Source organism: Cetorhinus maximus, chromosome 22 (genome assembly GCF_964194155.1).
Source record: "Cetorhinus maximus chromosome 22, sCetMax3.hap1.1, whole genome shotgun sequence".
Classification (NCBI taxonomy): Eukaryota; Metazoa; Chordata; class Chondrichthyes; order Lamniformes; family Cetorhinidae; genus Cetorhinus; species Cetorhinus maximus.
This window is the reverse complement of record NC_135900.1, coordinates 43,360,711-43,377,460: the sequence shown is the minus strand read 5'-3', so window position 1 is coordinate 43,377,460 and position 16,750 is coordinate 43,360,711. Positions and strand designations below refer to the sequence as shown.

The 16,750-nt window shown below is 43.0% G+C and overlaps 1 protein-coding gene across 1 annotated transcript in view; it reads left to right on the top strand.

Moving 5' to 3' along the window:
- LOC144696824 (synapsin-3-like) overlaps positions 1 to 16,750 on the top strand; it is a 279,320-nt gene that overhangs the window by 260,518 nt on the left and 2,052 nt on the right. The window contains exons 10-11 of the mRNA XM_078568572.1: positions 9,404 to 9,550; positions 13,235 to 13,319. Of these exons, the coding sequence (XP_078424698.1) occupies positions 9,404 to 9,550; positions 13,235 to 13,319 (232 nt within the window). The remainder of the gene's footprint in view (positions 1 to 9,403; positions 9,551 to 13,234; positions 13,320 to 16,750) is intronic.

Here is a 16,750-nt window from a genome sequence, read left to right as displayed (position 1 = left end):
GAATATAGGGAGTTAGGAAGTAATTTGAAAAGTAGGACCTCAAAGGTAGTGATCTCAGGATTACTACCAGTGCCACGTGCTAGTCAGAGTAGAAATAGCAGGATATATTGGATGAATACGTGGCTGAAGGTATGGTGTGAGGGGGAGGGTTTCAGATTCCTGGGACATTGGGACCGGTTCTGTGGGAGGTAGGACCAGTACAAACTGGACGGGTTACACCTGGGCAGGACCAGGACTGAGTTCCTAGGGGGAATATTTGCTAGAGTGGTTAGGGAGGGTTTAAACTAAAATGGCAGGGGGATGGGAACTTATGTAAGGAGTCAGAGGAGGGAGAATCAAGGACAAAGACAAAAGACAGAAAGAGAAATAAGAAAAGTGATAGGCAGAGAAATCATGGGCAAGAATCAAACAAGGCCTCAGTGAAAAATAGTGGGAATGGGACAAATAATGTTAAAAAGACAAGCCTTAAGGCTTTGTGCCTTAACACAAGGAGCATTCGCAATAAAGTGGATGAACTAACCATGCAAATAGATGTAAACAGGTATGATATAGTCGGGATTACGGAGACATGGCTGCACGGTGACCAGGGATGGGAACTGAACATCCAGGAGTATTCAGTATTTAGGAAGGACAGACAAAAAGGAAAATGCGTTGGAGTTGCATTGTTGGTTAAAGAGGAAATTAACGCAATAGTGAGGAAAGACATTAGCTCTGACGATCTGGAATCTGTATGGGTAGAGCTGAGAAAAACTAAGGGAAAAAAAACATTAGTGGGGGTTGTATATTGGCCCCCAAACTGTAGTGGTGATGTTGAGAATGGCATTAAACAGAAAATTAGAGACGCAAGCAATAAAGGAACATCTGCAATTACAGGTGACTTTAATCTGCATAGAGATTGGGCAAATCAAATTAGTAACAATACCACAGAGGAGGAATTCCTGGAGTGCATACGGGGTGGTTTTCAGGACCAATACGTTGAGGAACCAACTAGAGAACAGGCCATCTTAGACTGGGTATTGTGTAATGAGAAAGGAATAATTGGCAATCTAGTTGTGCGAGGCCCCTTGGGGATGTGCGACCATAATATGATAGAATTCTTCATCAAGATGGAGAGTGACGTAGTTGATTCTGAGGCTAGAGTCCTAAATCTTAATAAAGGAAACTACGATGGTATGAGGCACGAGTTGGCTATGATGGATTGGGAAATGTTACTTAAAGGGATGATGGTGGCTAGGCAATGGCAAACATTCAAAGAGCATATGGGTGAACTGCAACAATTGTTTATTCCTGTCTGGCACAAAAGTAAAACAGGAAAAGCGGCCAAACCATGGCTTACAAGGTAAATTAGACATAGTATTAGATCCAAGGAAGAGGCATACAAATTGGCCAGAAAAAACAACAGCCCTGAGGATTGGGAGCAGTTTAGAATTCAGCAAAGGAGGATCAAGGGATTGATTAAGAAGGGGAAAATAGAGTATGAAAGTAAGCTTGTGGGGAACATAAAAACTGACTGTAAAAGTTTCTATAGGTATGTAAAGAGAAAAAGATTGGTGAAGACAAATGTAGGTCCCTTACATTCAGAAACAGGAGAATTTATAATGGGGAACAAAGAAATGGCTGACCAAATAAATACTTTGGTTCTGTCTTCACAAAGGAGGACACAAATAACATACCAGAAATGTTGGGGAACACAGGGTTTAGTGAGAGGGAGGAACTGAAAGAAATCAGTATTAGTAGGGAAATGGTGTTGGGGAAATTGATGGGATTGAAGGCCGATAAATCCCCTGATAATCTACATCCCAGAGTACTTAAGAAAGTGGCCCTAGAAATAGTGGATGCATTGGCGGTCATCTTCTGAGATTCTATAGACTCTGGGACAGTTAGGAGGGTAGCTAACGTAACCCCACGATTTAAAAAGGGAGGCAGAGAGAAAACAGGGAATTGTAGACCAGTCAGCCTGATGTCGGTAGCGGGGAAAATTCTAGAGTTCATTATAAAAGATTTAATAGCTGAGCACTTGGAAAACAATAGCAGAATCGGACAGAGTCAGCATGGATTTACGAAAGGGAAATCATGCTTGACAAATCTACTGGAGTTTTTCAACGGTGTAGCTAGTAGAGTTGATGAAGGGGAGCCAGTGGGTGTGGACTTTCAGAAGGCTTTTGACAAAGTCCCACATAAGAGATTAGCGTGTAAAATTAAAGTACATGGGATTTGGGGTAGTGTATTGAACAATGTTCCCGATGGCGGGGGAGTCCAGAACCAGGGGTCACAGTCTGAGGATATGGGGTAAACAATTTAGGACTGAGGTGAGGAGAAATTTCTTCACCCAGAGAGTGGTGGGCCTGTGGAATTCACTACCACAGAAAGTAGTTGAGGCCAAAACATTGTATGTTTTCAAGAAGGAGTTAGATATAACTCTTGGGGTGAAAGGGATTAAAGGATATGGGGAGAAAGCGGGAGCAGGCTATTGAGTTGGATGATCAGCCATGATCATAATGAATGGCGGAGCAGGCTCAAAGGGCCGAATGGCCTACTACTCCTGCTCCTATTTTCTATGTTTCTGTGATTGGATAACACTTGCTAAACAATCCTGAGCTAAGAATTACACTGGTTTGAATGTGCACACATGCTGTTCCCTGGTGCATAGCCATGGTAAAACCTCTACCAATCAGAGTCCACTTGCCAACCAATTAGCACTCTCTTCTCATGCAATATAAATAGTTGTTCCCTTTGCCACTGGTAGTCTTGTCCTGATGAGTGTAAGATGAAAAGCTTTGACAACATGTCTTTTTTACAGCAATACTTAACGTTTATATCACAGGTATCTCTGAATAGAATGCAACGCCACCTCCTTTTTGTCTATTGTCTTTTCTAAATGCTTTAATACCCTTGAACATTGTATTTGTTTCCATCCTCATCATTTAACCATGGTTCAGATATTCACACTACATCATAGTGCCCTGTTACCACATTAATCTCCAGCATTGGCAGCTTTTCCTAATGCTTCCTCACATTTGTGTATAAAATGTTATTATACAGCTGACACCTTTCAAGTCCATGTGGATGTCAAATGAGGACAGAATTGATTTTGGTTATGATGTTCTCCACCAACAGATTAAATCAACATCTTCCTGGTAGGAAGGCTTAAAATGAAAAAATCCTGCATTGAATTTGTGGACAACAAATCTGCGATGTTGATGCACAAATAGGCCCCACAGGAAACAGTAGTGCTTGTCTGCCATCTCATGGCAGGATTAGCAAACGCACACAAATAACAGAGGCACACTCAAATGATACATCTCTTAACCATACAACTTGGAGTTCTTCTTTCCACAATGTTTGGAATATTATGTGACAGTAGAGTACAGCTGGGGACAACTGTAACAGGAAGAATTGTTTCCAAAAATTATCTCCAGTGGTTGGAACACAGGAAGAACAGAAGAGATTATCGTGAGGGTCCAATATTATGTCAGATTTGCCATTATATATTGTATTGCAACAACCTGGTTCATTAAACAGTGGGTGACTGTTTTTGAACTTCTGTGTATAAGATACATTAGTTATGGTAACAACACTGCCTTGAAATGAGGCCTGCAGGAATCAGAAACAGTGTGTGATGTGAAGGTTTGGCATTGGTTCTCTAGGCGACCCCTTGTTTTGACTTCTTGAATTGGAACTCTGATGTTAAGGATTAGCAACAATTGTGGTGTTGTTGTAGTCAGGGTAGCACTGCGTCCAGAATTCTTACAGTGCAAATGCAGGAAAATGGTTCATTTGGATGCCATGTCTGAAAAGAGGTGGGAATACATTGGGTGTCCCTCAGTTGGTTTCTATCTCCATTCGGCCAGATCCACTGAAAGATCAGCATGGGGAGGTAGAAAGTCTAAGCTATAATCTTGTAGAAGATAAAGCAGTGTCATGTTGGGACACAGGGAATGCCAGATCCATCAGATGCACTGGGCTGCTTAATTCAAGACTGAATCCAGGAGCAACAGGAACATTAATTTTTAGAATGGAATAAGCAAAATTGTATTTTTTGTGGATACCCATCCTCCACAAATCTTTTTTGCCATTTGTTTGCCTCAGTATAAATTGGATTGCATTACTACTTTGAGATCTTGCTGTTTGTTTATAGTTGTTATGAAGTAGAAGTGAGCAGACAACAATGCAGTCAGTCTGTCCCAATAGTTATCAACTAGTTATTGTGAACATTGAGTAGTCAAATAATATATTTTATTCAATGTTCAGTTCAGTCTTTATCTACTTGCAATGATTTCATTGCTACTGATCTTTTAAATCGAGAGTTCAAGACAGCTGAGTTTACTTTTTCTGGCTCATAAGCTCTATGCAGCAATTATGTGGCTGAAGTGTGGTCCATTGGCAAGCCACAGTTCCTCTCTCTCTCTCTCTCCCCCTCTCTTACATACACAACCTAGCAAAGGAGCAAAATGGAGGCAATGTTGCCACAATTGGTTGTTATTGCTATAACTGCATTTTCAGAGCCTCATTAACATAATAAATATCCCAGGGCACTAGAAACAATAACCTACCAATGTATAACCCATATGGAGTGAAGTGATCCGATGCTGGATTTATCTTGATATCAACCATGATATGATGAGCTTCACTGACTTTATGTTTTTCAGTGCAACAGCAGAGCATCACATTGTCCAGCTAATACATAAAGTAAAGACACTGATTAAAAAATGATGCAGCTGAGGGAGAATGGAAGACATGCAGGCATTCAGCTCTTCAACAATGCCTTCCCTGTGCTTGCTCCTGTGCTTCTGCACAGAAGAACGATGCTCAAGAACGAATTAGTGGCATCTTCCACATTTCTTCCGATTTGCCCATCATGCCATTACCTCACCGCTTCCTCACACAGGGCACCATATTTAAACTGCAGCTGCACGCAGACTTCTCAATGCTTGCAGCCCAGAAAGGCACTAGTGAAGACATGGCCCCAAAAGTCAAAAAGATTGCAGCCTGGACACCATGGAGGCCCGCTGCATTGTCCTCTACTCCTGCTCTGGCTGCAGGAGGCCCATCAGTCTCACCACTCCAGCTTGGGAGGTGGTGGCAGAGGTGGTCAGTGCCAATGTTGCACACAAGAGGCCGGCCATCCAGTGCAGAAAACAGATGAATGATCTCATCCGTGCTGCCAGGGTAAGGCAACCATCTCATTACTCCAAACTCACACACTCACAAGGCCATCACACATTTACTGGCATCTCACTCACTGCCAGCTCAAGAGGCATCACCACTCACTCTCTCACACACATACCCTCACATCTCCATCTGGCCTCATCTCTGGAGACTGCCTCCTCAGCCCTCACCATCTTGAGGCCACTTGCACACAGATCAACAAGTGCCCCCACACACACCCACACTCCCTTTCCCAGTACAGCCCTCGCCCTGCAGCCTCTTCCCTTGCCTGAGGCCACTTCTCTCCCTTCTCCAAGCAAGGCCCTAGCCCTGCAGCCATTGAAAAGCCACCCCCGCCTTATGGCTTGTCTGGTAGGTAGAGACCTGCCTGTAAGCCCCTTTAAAAGTGATGTGGTGCTGCCTTCTAAGCCTGGCGCTAATGACCACGAGAAAGAAAGGTAGACAACCTCGAAGTTCTGAGTGAAGTGCAACTCGCCAGCTGCACGTCGCTTATGTACAGTTGTGAATCATGTCGGTGTGCAATCACACCGATGTACCCAGAAGACCCAGCATGGGAGGATGATTCCAGTGAGCTGGGCTTATAATGATATGCAGATGTATTAAAATGACGTTTCCCGATGTCCGACGGTGGGAAAGGCGGCCCGCCATTGATGGGCGGAGCAGACAATTGCAAACTGGTTTCATGATGGCGTGAGACCGATTTTTGGCTTTCCCGGCATATTGCCCGCTCACACCCGATGCCAATAGGCACGGAATATTCCGCCCATAGAAACTGAAACCAATGGAGTGAGATAATGAGAGAGTGAATTAGAGAAAGACAAGGGGAGAAAATGTGCATGAGAGCAAAATGAGAGAGCGTAGAGAATTTTGTTTTTATTGGCAAGCAATGTCATGACAGATGGAAAGTTCCCACAATCCAATTATGCAATTTTATAAAAAATATGTGAGCTGAAGTTAAGATATCGCTTTTTTCTTTAGCTCAATCCGCTTCTAAGGAGTCGCATAATAAAAGTAATGAGAGAACATGTTCATCAGACCAAACAGGGCCACAGATGGACTTTGAGCAGGCTTGTTACCTATAGTCTAAAACAAATATTCCCTCTATCAATTTTCACCAATATACTTTATGAAATGTTTTGAGTCACATCAGTGATTACAAAATGCTTTGTCGAACACATGTACAATATTGTTCAGCCTCTTTGATAGTCCAGGAGAAGGAGGAATTTCAGAGGTGGTTTGTGGTACCAAATGGACTTGGCCCATTAAATTATTGCCTTGTAATTCTCTCCCTTGGTATCTATCTTCTGTTTCACTGGAAGGTTAGCCTTTGGTGTGGTGTTACCAAAGGCGGAGAAAGCATTGATTTATTCTTGAGTCTGTTTTAAGTTATGTGACTTTGCAAAAAATTCATTCCCAGGAACAATGTGCAAGAAATCATTCCCCAAAGTTCAGTGGTTTTAGCACGTACTATGTTGCACAATGTTTCTATTTTACATTTGCACTGATAATCATAGTGGCTTAAGACTCCCAAAATAATAGATCGCTTTTATAAAATCCTTTTATACATTGCTGTAACATTTTGTTCTGCACCACACATTGCTATGACTTCCTCTCCAAAATATAAACTATAAAACTTTGAAGATGGGAAAAGGATTTACAAAAGGGTATCGATATATTAAATGATTGGACTAAACTGGCAAATAGAACTCAATGTCAGAAAGTGAGAGGTCGCCCACTTTGGATCTAAGAATGACAAATCAGAAAATTTTCTAAATGCAAGAGACTAGAAACTATGAAGAGGTAAAGAGATTCAGGTTTCCACATGCACAAATTACTAAAAGCTAGTGCAGAGGTGAGGTGGCTGCTTTTGACACCAAGGCAGTATTTGACTGAGTTGGCATCAAGGAGCCCTAGCAAAACTGGAGTCAATGGGAATCAGGAGGAAAACTCTCCACTGGTTGGAGTTATACCTAGCACAAAGGAAGATGGTTGTTGGAGATCTATCATCTCAGCTCCAGGACATCACTGCAGGAGTTTCTTAGGGTAGTGTCCTAGGCCCAAACATCTTCAGCTGCTTCATCAATAACGTTCCCTCCATTATAAGGTCAGAAAGGTCAGAAGTGGGGATATTCGGTAATGATTGCACAATGTTCAGCATCATTTGCAATGACTCAGTTACTCAGTCTATGTCCAAATGCAGCAAGACCTGGACGATATCCAGGCTTTGGCTGACAAGTGGCAAGTAACATTCACACCACATAAGTACCAGGCAATGACCATCTCCAACAAGGGAGAATCTAACCATCTCCCCATGACGTTCAATGGCATCACCATTGCTGAATCCCCCACTATCAACATCCTCGGGGTTACCATTGACCAGAAACTGAACTGGACTAGCCATATAAATACTGTGGCTACAAGAGCAGGTCAGAGGCTAGGAATCCTGCGGCGAGTAATTCACCTCCTGATTGCCCAAAACCTGTCCGCCATCTACAAGGCACAAGTCAGGAGTGTGATGGAATACTCCCCACTTGCCTGGATGAGTGCAGCTCCAACAACACTCAAGAAGCTTGACACCATCAGGACAAAGCAGCCTGCTTGATTGGTACCCCATCCACAAACATTCACTCCCTCCACCACCAATGAACAGTAGCGGCAGTGTGCACCATTTACAAGATGCACTGCAGGAACTCACCAAAGTTCCTTAGACAGCACCTTCCAAATGCTAGACAGCATCTTCCAAACCCATGACCGCTACCATCTAGAAGGACAAGGACAGCAGACTCATGGGAACACCACAGCCTGGAAGTTTCCCTCCAAGCCACTCACCATCCCGACTTGGAAATTTATCGCCATTCCATCACTGTCGCTGGGTCAAAAATCCTGAACTCCCACCCTAACAGCACTGTGGGTGTATCGACACCACATGAACTGCAGTAATTCAAGAAGGCAGCTCATCACCACCTTCTCAAGTGCAATTATGGATGGGCAACAAATGCTGGCCTAGCCAATGAAGCCCACATCCCATGAATGAATAAAAAACGGTACAAAAATATAATCAAAAAGGTTTGTGGAATGTTAATCATTATCTAAAGGGATCTGGAATGTAATTAGGAAGAAGTTATGTGATTTCCTTTTGTGGGACAATCTGGAATAAAGGGGCACAACCTTAAAATTAGAGTTAGGCCACTTAGCAGTGAAACCAGGAAGCACTGAAAAATCCCACTCTTTCTTACCCCTCTGGATGCTGGATAAACTGAAATTTTCTATGCCGAGCTGAATTAGATTTTAGTTGATAGTAAGGGTATCAAGATATATGGGTCAAGATCAATTGGATGGAGTTGAGGTTTAGATTAGCCATTGTTTGATTGAATAATGGGAACAGGCTTAAGATGCTGAATGGCCTACTCTCTTCCTATGTTAAATTAGTCTCCTCACCCCTTGACTGTACAGCACTGCAGCAGCAATATATGGCTGAATTTTACAATCCTCTAGGGGCAAGATGGCAGTTGCGGGGAGGTGTAAAACTGAGCAGCATTATAGTGGAGCCAAGCCCATCACCTACCCACCCTGCAGGTATTTTACCCATGACAGGGGAGATGGCAGGTGGCCTGCTCGCCCATGGGCCAATTGAGGCTCCTGACTCCTCTTCTTCAGCGGACCCACTATAGTCCCAGCAGTGGCCACCACTCTCCCAGTGGCACTGCTGAGACAAGAGAGTTGGTGGCCATTCCAATGGCCGGCAGCTCTCAGAGGCTGGAATTCCTCTTGGGTGGGGGATAAAACTCTCATATCAAGCTAATTAAAGGCCTGAAAGCCAAAAAAATGGCTATGGGGTGAGCTGTGAGCTGGCTAAGCGCAGGGAGCAGGGGGGAGACTCGGTCCCAACTTTTAATCCAGGGGCAGGGACCCTCCCTTATGTAAAATTCAACCGTTAATAGGTGATCGAATGGTAAATGTGAGTGCGTGGGATTGTGCATAAGCACCATGTTTTCAAGTTTAGCCATTCCTGTTAAGAGGAAGTAAAATTCTGAGCCCTATTATTTGGTTCCCAATGACCATTGAGGATGGGTTGACATGAAAGGTGTGGGTTATTTACAAAAATTCACAAATTTAAAATTACTATGGAATTAGGAATTGATTTAAGCTTTCCTAGTTTTGGTTAAGTTTCCTAGTGATATATGGAATGTTTATTAAGCTGATTGTTCCCAAAATTTCTTCACTTCTATTGCAGGTAATGGACAGTGCCATGCCACTGATTGGCGAGTACATTGAGGAGGACAGGCAATTAATAGCAGACTTGGTCATAGGGAAAATGAACCAGCTTCTGTCAGAGAACTCTGCAGCTTCCCAACAAAGAGTCGGAATGACATTGAGCCAGGTTAGCAAACAAACAAACAAACATGCAGGTTTTCTTCCTCAGCTTTATTTCCTCCTCCTTCCTGTGGTGGTGTGGATTCTTTGCTGGGTTATGGCTCCATAGAAGATGCGAGGCGCTCTCTCATAAAATCGTAGATACATTACAGCACAGGAGGAGATCATTCATCCTGTTGTGTCCATGCCAGCTCTCTGCAAGAGTAACTTAGCTAGTCCCCCCTCCTGCCCTTTCCCCATAGCCCTGCAGTTCTTCTCTCTTCAGGTATTTACCCAGTTCATCTTTTGAAAGCCATGATGAATTTGTCTTCCCAGCAGTCAATACATTCCAAATTCAAATCACTCACTGCATAAAAACTTTTTTCCTCATGTTGCCGGTGGTTCATTAACCAATCACCTTATATCGTGGTCCTCTGGTTCTCAAACCTTCTGCCAACGGGAACAGTCTCTCTCTATCTACTCTATCTAGACCACTCATTATTTTGAACATCTCTCTCAAATTACCTCTTAATTTTCTCTAAGGAGAACAACCCCAGCTTTTCCAGTCTATCCATTAAAACTAAAACCATTTCACAAATCTTTTCTGCACCTTCTCTGAAACCTTCACATCCTTCCTAAAGTGTGGTGTCCAGAATTGGGCACAATGCTCCAGTTAAGGCCAAACCAGTGTTACAATTGTAAAGAGACCGATAACTGTAAGAAAGGAATTTGAATTTCCAGTGATGATCTTAAACAAATTGCACAACAAGATTTCAAGTTTTAAGACTTTTACTGTAGCATACTAAAAGCAACATTGTGCCCAAAAATATTTCTCCATGGTGAGATTTTACTCTCTCCCTTAAGTAGGCACTCTATTTTCCTCAAACAAGTCCAAAGTGATGCTTAGTTCCCAAGATCTTGCTTGCCTTCTTTTCCTTTTCCAGCCAGATAACTTCTAATCTCTGAGCTGGCTTTTATGGTGAGGGCTACCCTTGAGATTGTTCCTTCTAGCCAAAGCGAGGCAAATCTTCCAGTCTGATTTAAATCCTCATGTACTCTGTTTATTCAATCCAAGCGCATGCTCCCAGCCACATTCTTGAGTGGTGAACGATAGAGACTGGCTGCCTCTATCTCTCAGTTCTCTCTCTCAGATTCTGGTCAGACTATTCATCCAAAAGGGTTAAATAAACCTCTCATGCTTTCTCTAACAAAGCACTTTTTAATAAAATTGTCCAAATTCCTCTGGGCTATTGTAACTTTGTAGCAATTTTCTCAAACAAAACAAAATAATTTCAATTCCTTCCTCGCTGAATTTAGGCACTTGGTGAATATTCCTTGCCAAATCAAAACCAGGAGTTAAATCTGAATCATTGTAAAGCTTTCCTGCTACTCCCTATTCTTGGAATCAAAGCCTTTCTCTGTCTGGTTCAAATTTCCTGGTTTCTCCTTCTCTTTGAAATTTTAGTTCAAGTATTCACATTTCCCCTTCTTTTGCTCTTTCTCTTTCCAGTTCAATTTTTTTTCATTTCTCTTTTGTTCTCTTTTTCTTTTTCTTTCCATTGAAATTCTAATTCAAGCTGCTTCATTTACAACTATGTCCTGGCTAACTCAAATTACGTTTTATGTGGATTACTTTTCTCTTCCTTACGGTTCAGATGTTGAGCCAATACCTCAACAATTTCCGCTTTCTTAGCACTCGCTTTTAGATCTGTTCCAACCTCTGTTATCACCTTCAAATTAACCTTTACTAACTGTTGCAAGGCAACAGACAAGTCCTCTCTTTAGAGGTGAAGTTCTGCAATAGACATAGCCATTTTAACTTTTCAAAGAGTACGGCATAAGTCACTGTGAAATCTTGTCGTTTAAGCATTAGCAAATCCCAGTGTACCCATCTCAGCCTGTGGATTCGAAAGCCCGCAAGAACCCCCAGTTTGTTATAATCCCCGTAGAGATTGATAACTTTAACAAAGAAATCCAAATTCCCAGTGGCCAACTTAAAGGAATTGCAAAATTTCAAGTTTTAAAACATCTAGTGTAGCAAACAAACTAAAACATTGACTTAACACTCTGAAGAAGAGTCATACAGACTCGAAATGTTAGCCCTGTTTCTCTCTCCACAGATGCTGCCAGGCCTCCTGAGCTTTTCCAGCATTTTTTTCTCTTTATTTCAGATTTCCAGCATCCACAGTATTTTGCTTTCATCATTGACTTAACACCATTTCATAGGTAACAAAATTCCCATGTTAATGCTTTAATGTAATGGAAAATCTCCCTCCACAGTAATACTTTACTCTGTCCCTTAAGTAGAAACTCTATTCTCTCAGAACCAGTTCAAAGTGATGATTAGCTCCCAGGATCTTGCTTGCCTTCTTTTCCTTTTCCAACCAAATAACTTCTAATCCCTGAACTGGCTTTTATGGTGAGAGTCACCCTGGAGATTGATCCCTTTAGTGAAACCTAGGTGAATCTGCCAGTCTTACTTAAATCTGCATGAACTCAGTCTCTTCAATCTGAGTGCACGCTCCCACCCACATTCTTGAATGGTGCAACATAAAGACTCACTGCCTCTCTCTCTCTCTCCAATTCCACTTGTTCTAATTACAAAAATCACCTACTTCCACCTTTATAACATTGTCTTCTTCCACTCCTACAACAAACCCATTTGCTGTTGAAACCCTCATTTATGCTTTTCTCACTTCCAGACTTGATTACTCCAATACAGCCTGGCTTCTCATTCTCCACTCTCTATAAGCTTTGTAATTGATTCAGTCCTTTGTTGCCTGCACAAACAATGGAAGGAGCATACAAATCCAAGCTTCCCACCCACCTGTCTCATCAAACACTACCTGCCCCACCTGTGGCAGAGTGTGCGGATCCAGCATTGGACTTTTTAGTCACCTCAGGACCCACAACCCGGAGTTGAAGGAAGTCACCTAAGAAGAGGAAGAAGAAGTCTGTTTGCTATTCTGTATTAAGTCCTGCTCAACCATCACTCCCTGTTACTGCTGACCACAATGGCTCCTGGTTTCTTAAGTTTCAAATTTAAAATTGTTTTCTTTGTGTTGAAACCTCTGCATGGCATCACCATCCCCATGCCTCTGCAATCTTCTCCCACTCTCAAGCCTTGCACCCATTTCTCTTACACCTCCTTCAAATGCTTTAGCTTTTCTATGTTAACGGCAGAATATAAATGCAGGATGTTGTTGTATCTTGCTGATCACAAAGAACAATCCAGCCAAATGCCAGGTCAAAACTCTGAATAACCACAAGGTGCTGTGCAATGATATTGTAAATTTATGTATCAAAATATATATTCCATTTCAATTCACTGGTTTATTGGGAGGAAACAAATAGACCAGTTTTCTTCCCTCAAACCAATATTTTTCTGAGGTCTTTGTGAATTTGAAAACTTAATTTTCCAAAATAAACTGACGGTCATGTGTGTGTCTCAGTTCCCAGAACCGTTACTAAAAATCACTTTCCCTGCCTGGATCATGCATTCATTATATTCACAAAGTGTATAGTGGGCTGAATTTTCTACTGCCAATAGGTTCCATTGTACAGTCATCTCCTTCAGGGTACATTGGGTTTTTGTTGAACTAATCAGGAGTCTTTCACCTCCAGGGAGTGATGAACTATGCCAATGGCAATTAAATCTACTGCCCAGCTACCACAATGCTCCCATTTTCACCTTAATCTCTTATATCAACAGGTCCAGCCTCAGTCAACAAAAACACAGGCACATCCTCTACCAGCAGCCACCAACCAGTGGGGCCAAGCTCGTCCACCACCTCAAGGTGTGTAATTTTTACAGGTACATGGGGGATTAGACCAGTCATAAGGCAATTCAGTATTTCCTCTAAATGGAACTAAGAAAATGCCTTTAATATATATTTACCAAATAGGTGAAGCCAGGAAGCCTGATGGAACATTTCAGTTTAAGTGAAACTGTCCTGAAACCCAACAAAATAATCATTACTTTCAATTGGACTGTCTGTAAAAATGAACAGCTACCTCTTCTCCATTCAAGGTGTGGGCTTCAAGTGAGCATCTGCTGTTTTCAAAATGAACTGGGGCTATGCTATCTAACAGGTTTGAGATTAGTCAATTGACACTTATTGTGTCAAGTGCAGCATTTCAGAAACCTGCCTAATCTGGTTTTAATAATTGTCTTTGATGTGTAGCTTATATTTTAAAAAGTGTTAATTCACTTTGTTTTAAAACACACGTGTGTAACTCAATCCAAAATCCTTTTCATAAAAAAATAATGTGACGGAATTTGCAGTGCTGGGAGAAAAAAATGTACAGTGACACATTAGAAACATGTGGACAATACATCCATTTCAACTGAATGCTGTGTTGAAGAACGTGCAACAAAGGTGGGGCCTGAATTTTCACTTTGGGGTTGGAAAACAGGAACCAGGACTGTTTTTGGGTCCCAAGCCCACCCCAGGGGGGAACAATCACTGGTTGAAATTTTGACTGGGCTGCTTCTTGAATTGACAAGGAGATGGGTTCCCTTGTCAATTAAAGTGATGGGTGGGCTCTCGAATTTGGAGGCTAATCAGAAGCTCTCAACTTCAGAGGAGCAACTGGCTGCCATGCAGCCACAGTGAGGAGGGGGGTGGTGAAGAGGTGGGGGAGGGGAATCCCTCTACAGGGCAGCCTTTGGCTGCACCCCCCACCCACCCAGGCAGGCAGGCAGGCAGTCCTTTATTACCTACCCTTAAATAAGGCTCTTAATGAGCCTGATTGGCTGCCTGCCTTGTTGGTGCCGGGCAGCCCTGTCAGCCCCGAACCCACCTCGACCAAAACGTCAGCTGGTGCCAGTATTTTTGGGCGCTGTCCACTCCATTCCCAACCTTGGCAGGGCCTAAAAATCCTGCCATGAGGTATGTGGCTGGGGGTGATCAGTAGCTACCCAAACATTTTCTGCCATGGGATTGATGCTAAAAGCCCTGATGCCCACATGGGAGCCATGTATGGTGTTTTGTACTTAAGAGAACCCTGTCACTCGACAAAAGCCAACAGTCCCTTTACCTGGGGATGCATGGAATGGAAAGGCATGGTAACTTTCAAAAGCCAAGACTGGCAGGATTTACCCCATTTTAGTAGAAGATGAAGATTAAAATGAGGCTTGCAGCACAGCTCTATTACTTTCACCTGATTACATATCAGAAAATTGGGTTGGCGTTGATGTGGAAAAAGCTGTGGCAACTTCTACAACTATAAGGAGATGTGTTCTAAGCTGCCTGCAGATCATCCTGCAGCATATAGTGTATGTAGCTCAATGGCAGCGTCTCTAATGAAATGGAGGCAGCTTCTGATATTTTTTTTATTTATTCATGGGATGTGGGCTTCACTGTCTGAGCCAGCATTTATTGCCCATCCCCAGTTGCCCTTGAGAAGGTGGTGATGAGCTGCCTTCTTGAACCGCTGCAGCCCATGTTGTGTAAGTACACCCACAGTGCTGTCAGGGAGTTCCAGGATTTTGACCCAGCGACAGTGAAGGAATGGCGATATATTTCCAAGTCAGGATGGTGAATGGCTTGGAGGGGAACCTCCAGGTGGTGGTGTTCCCATTTATCTGCTGCCCTTGTCCTTCTTGATGGTAGTAGTTGAAGGCTTGGAAGGTGCTGCCGAAGGAGCCTTGGTGAGTTCCTGCAGTTCATCTTGTAGATGCTACTGCTGCTACTATGTGTCAGTGGTGAAGGGAGTGAAAGTTTGTGGGTGTGGTGCCATTCAAGTGGGCAGCATTGTCCTGGATGGCGTTAAGCTTCTTGAGTGTTGTGGGAGCTGCACTCATCCAGGCAAATGCGGAGTATTCCATCACACTCCTGGCTTGTGCCTTGTAGGTGGTGGACAGGCTTTGGGGCGGTGAGTTACTCATCACATGATTCCTAGCCTCTGACCTGCTCTTGTAGCCACAGTATTTATATGGCTAGCCCAGTTCAGTTTCTGGTCACCCACAGGATGTTGATAGTGGGGGATTCAGTGATAGTAATGCCATTGGACATCAAGGGGTGATGGTTGGATTCTTTCTTGTTGATGGTCATTGCCTGGTGCTTGTGTGGCAATGTTACTTGCCACTTGTCAGCCCAAACCTGGATATTGTCCAGGTCTTGCTGCATTGGTGGTGATAGACTGCTTCGGAATCTGAGGAGTTCCGAATGGTGATATACCAGGTTTGGGTATATGTGAGGGGCTATGAGTGCCAGGTCCTGAGGTACCAAAAGGTGTGGTCTTATCTGTCTGTGCACCTGAACTTATTCTCCTCCTCATCCTGATTGAGGAGAGCTCGTAGAACTGCGAAAAGAATTCCTGTCTGTAGCACTTTTGTTTGCTACAACTTTGATTGCAGCAGGAAACAATCCAGGCTCAGGGCAAGTCATGGAACTGAAATACTCTTATGTAGAATTGGCACCTTCCACAGCAACAGAAACTAATGCAGGTTACAAAATCAAAAAATGCTTTGGTGAGGGGAAGAGAAAATACACAAGTTTAGCATCAACTTTTGTTGCAGGAACCTGGCTTAAAAATGTTAACTTTGGATAGGAACAGTGGTTACCTGAAGATTGAGTACCTGAGAGATACAATTAGTATCATATTGAGACCAGCGCCGGCCACTACTGCAGATCCCTTTTCCTGTCATTTTTCTTCACCACAAAATTGCTGCGTACTGCAAATTAGCTGATTTTTAGTACCCAGACTCAGCAGCAGAGCACCACAAAATCATGGCAGCTATTAAATGTGGTAGCTGCTGAGCATGAAAGCAAATCAAAGTGAAAGTTACTCCAGTCTGTGGTGTGGTGCCTCCTGGAGCTTCAGAGTGGTGGAGGCCCTGGACTAGCTGGCCTATCTGGCCAGGAACAGTCTGTGCACAAAAGAAAATACATTTACCCCCTGCCCCCTTACCCCCCACCAAAAAAAAACCCTCCTCATCCTATTTTTGCTAAAAGAATGTTACAGGGAATTAAAGAGCCCATGTAGCGATCAGTGTCCCACACAACCAAAACAGGATCAGAGATTTAGTGATTTCAGTTCAATTCATCTGATTGATTTTTTTAGTCACCTTGCACATTGGACTAATAGTACATAAAGTTGTTCTGAATTTTGCGTGTGCAGAAATCATGCATGTCTTGCCTAGTCTGACGGAATGTCGCAGCACTTGCTTTAACTCCAGGGAAAGTCTAGTCCTGACTTACTTATTATTGACTGTTTCTGTAAT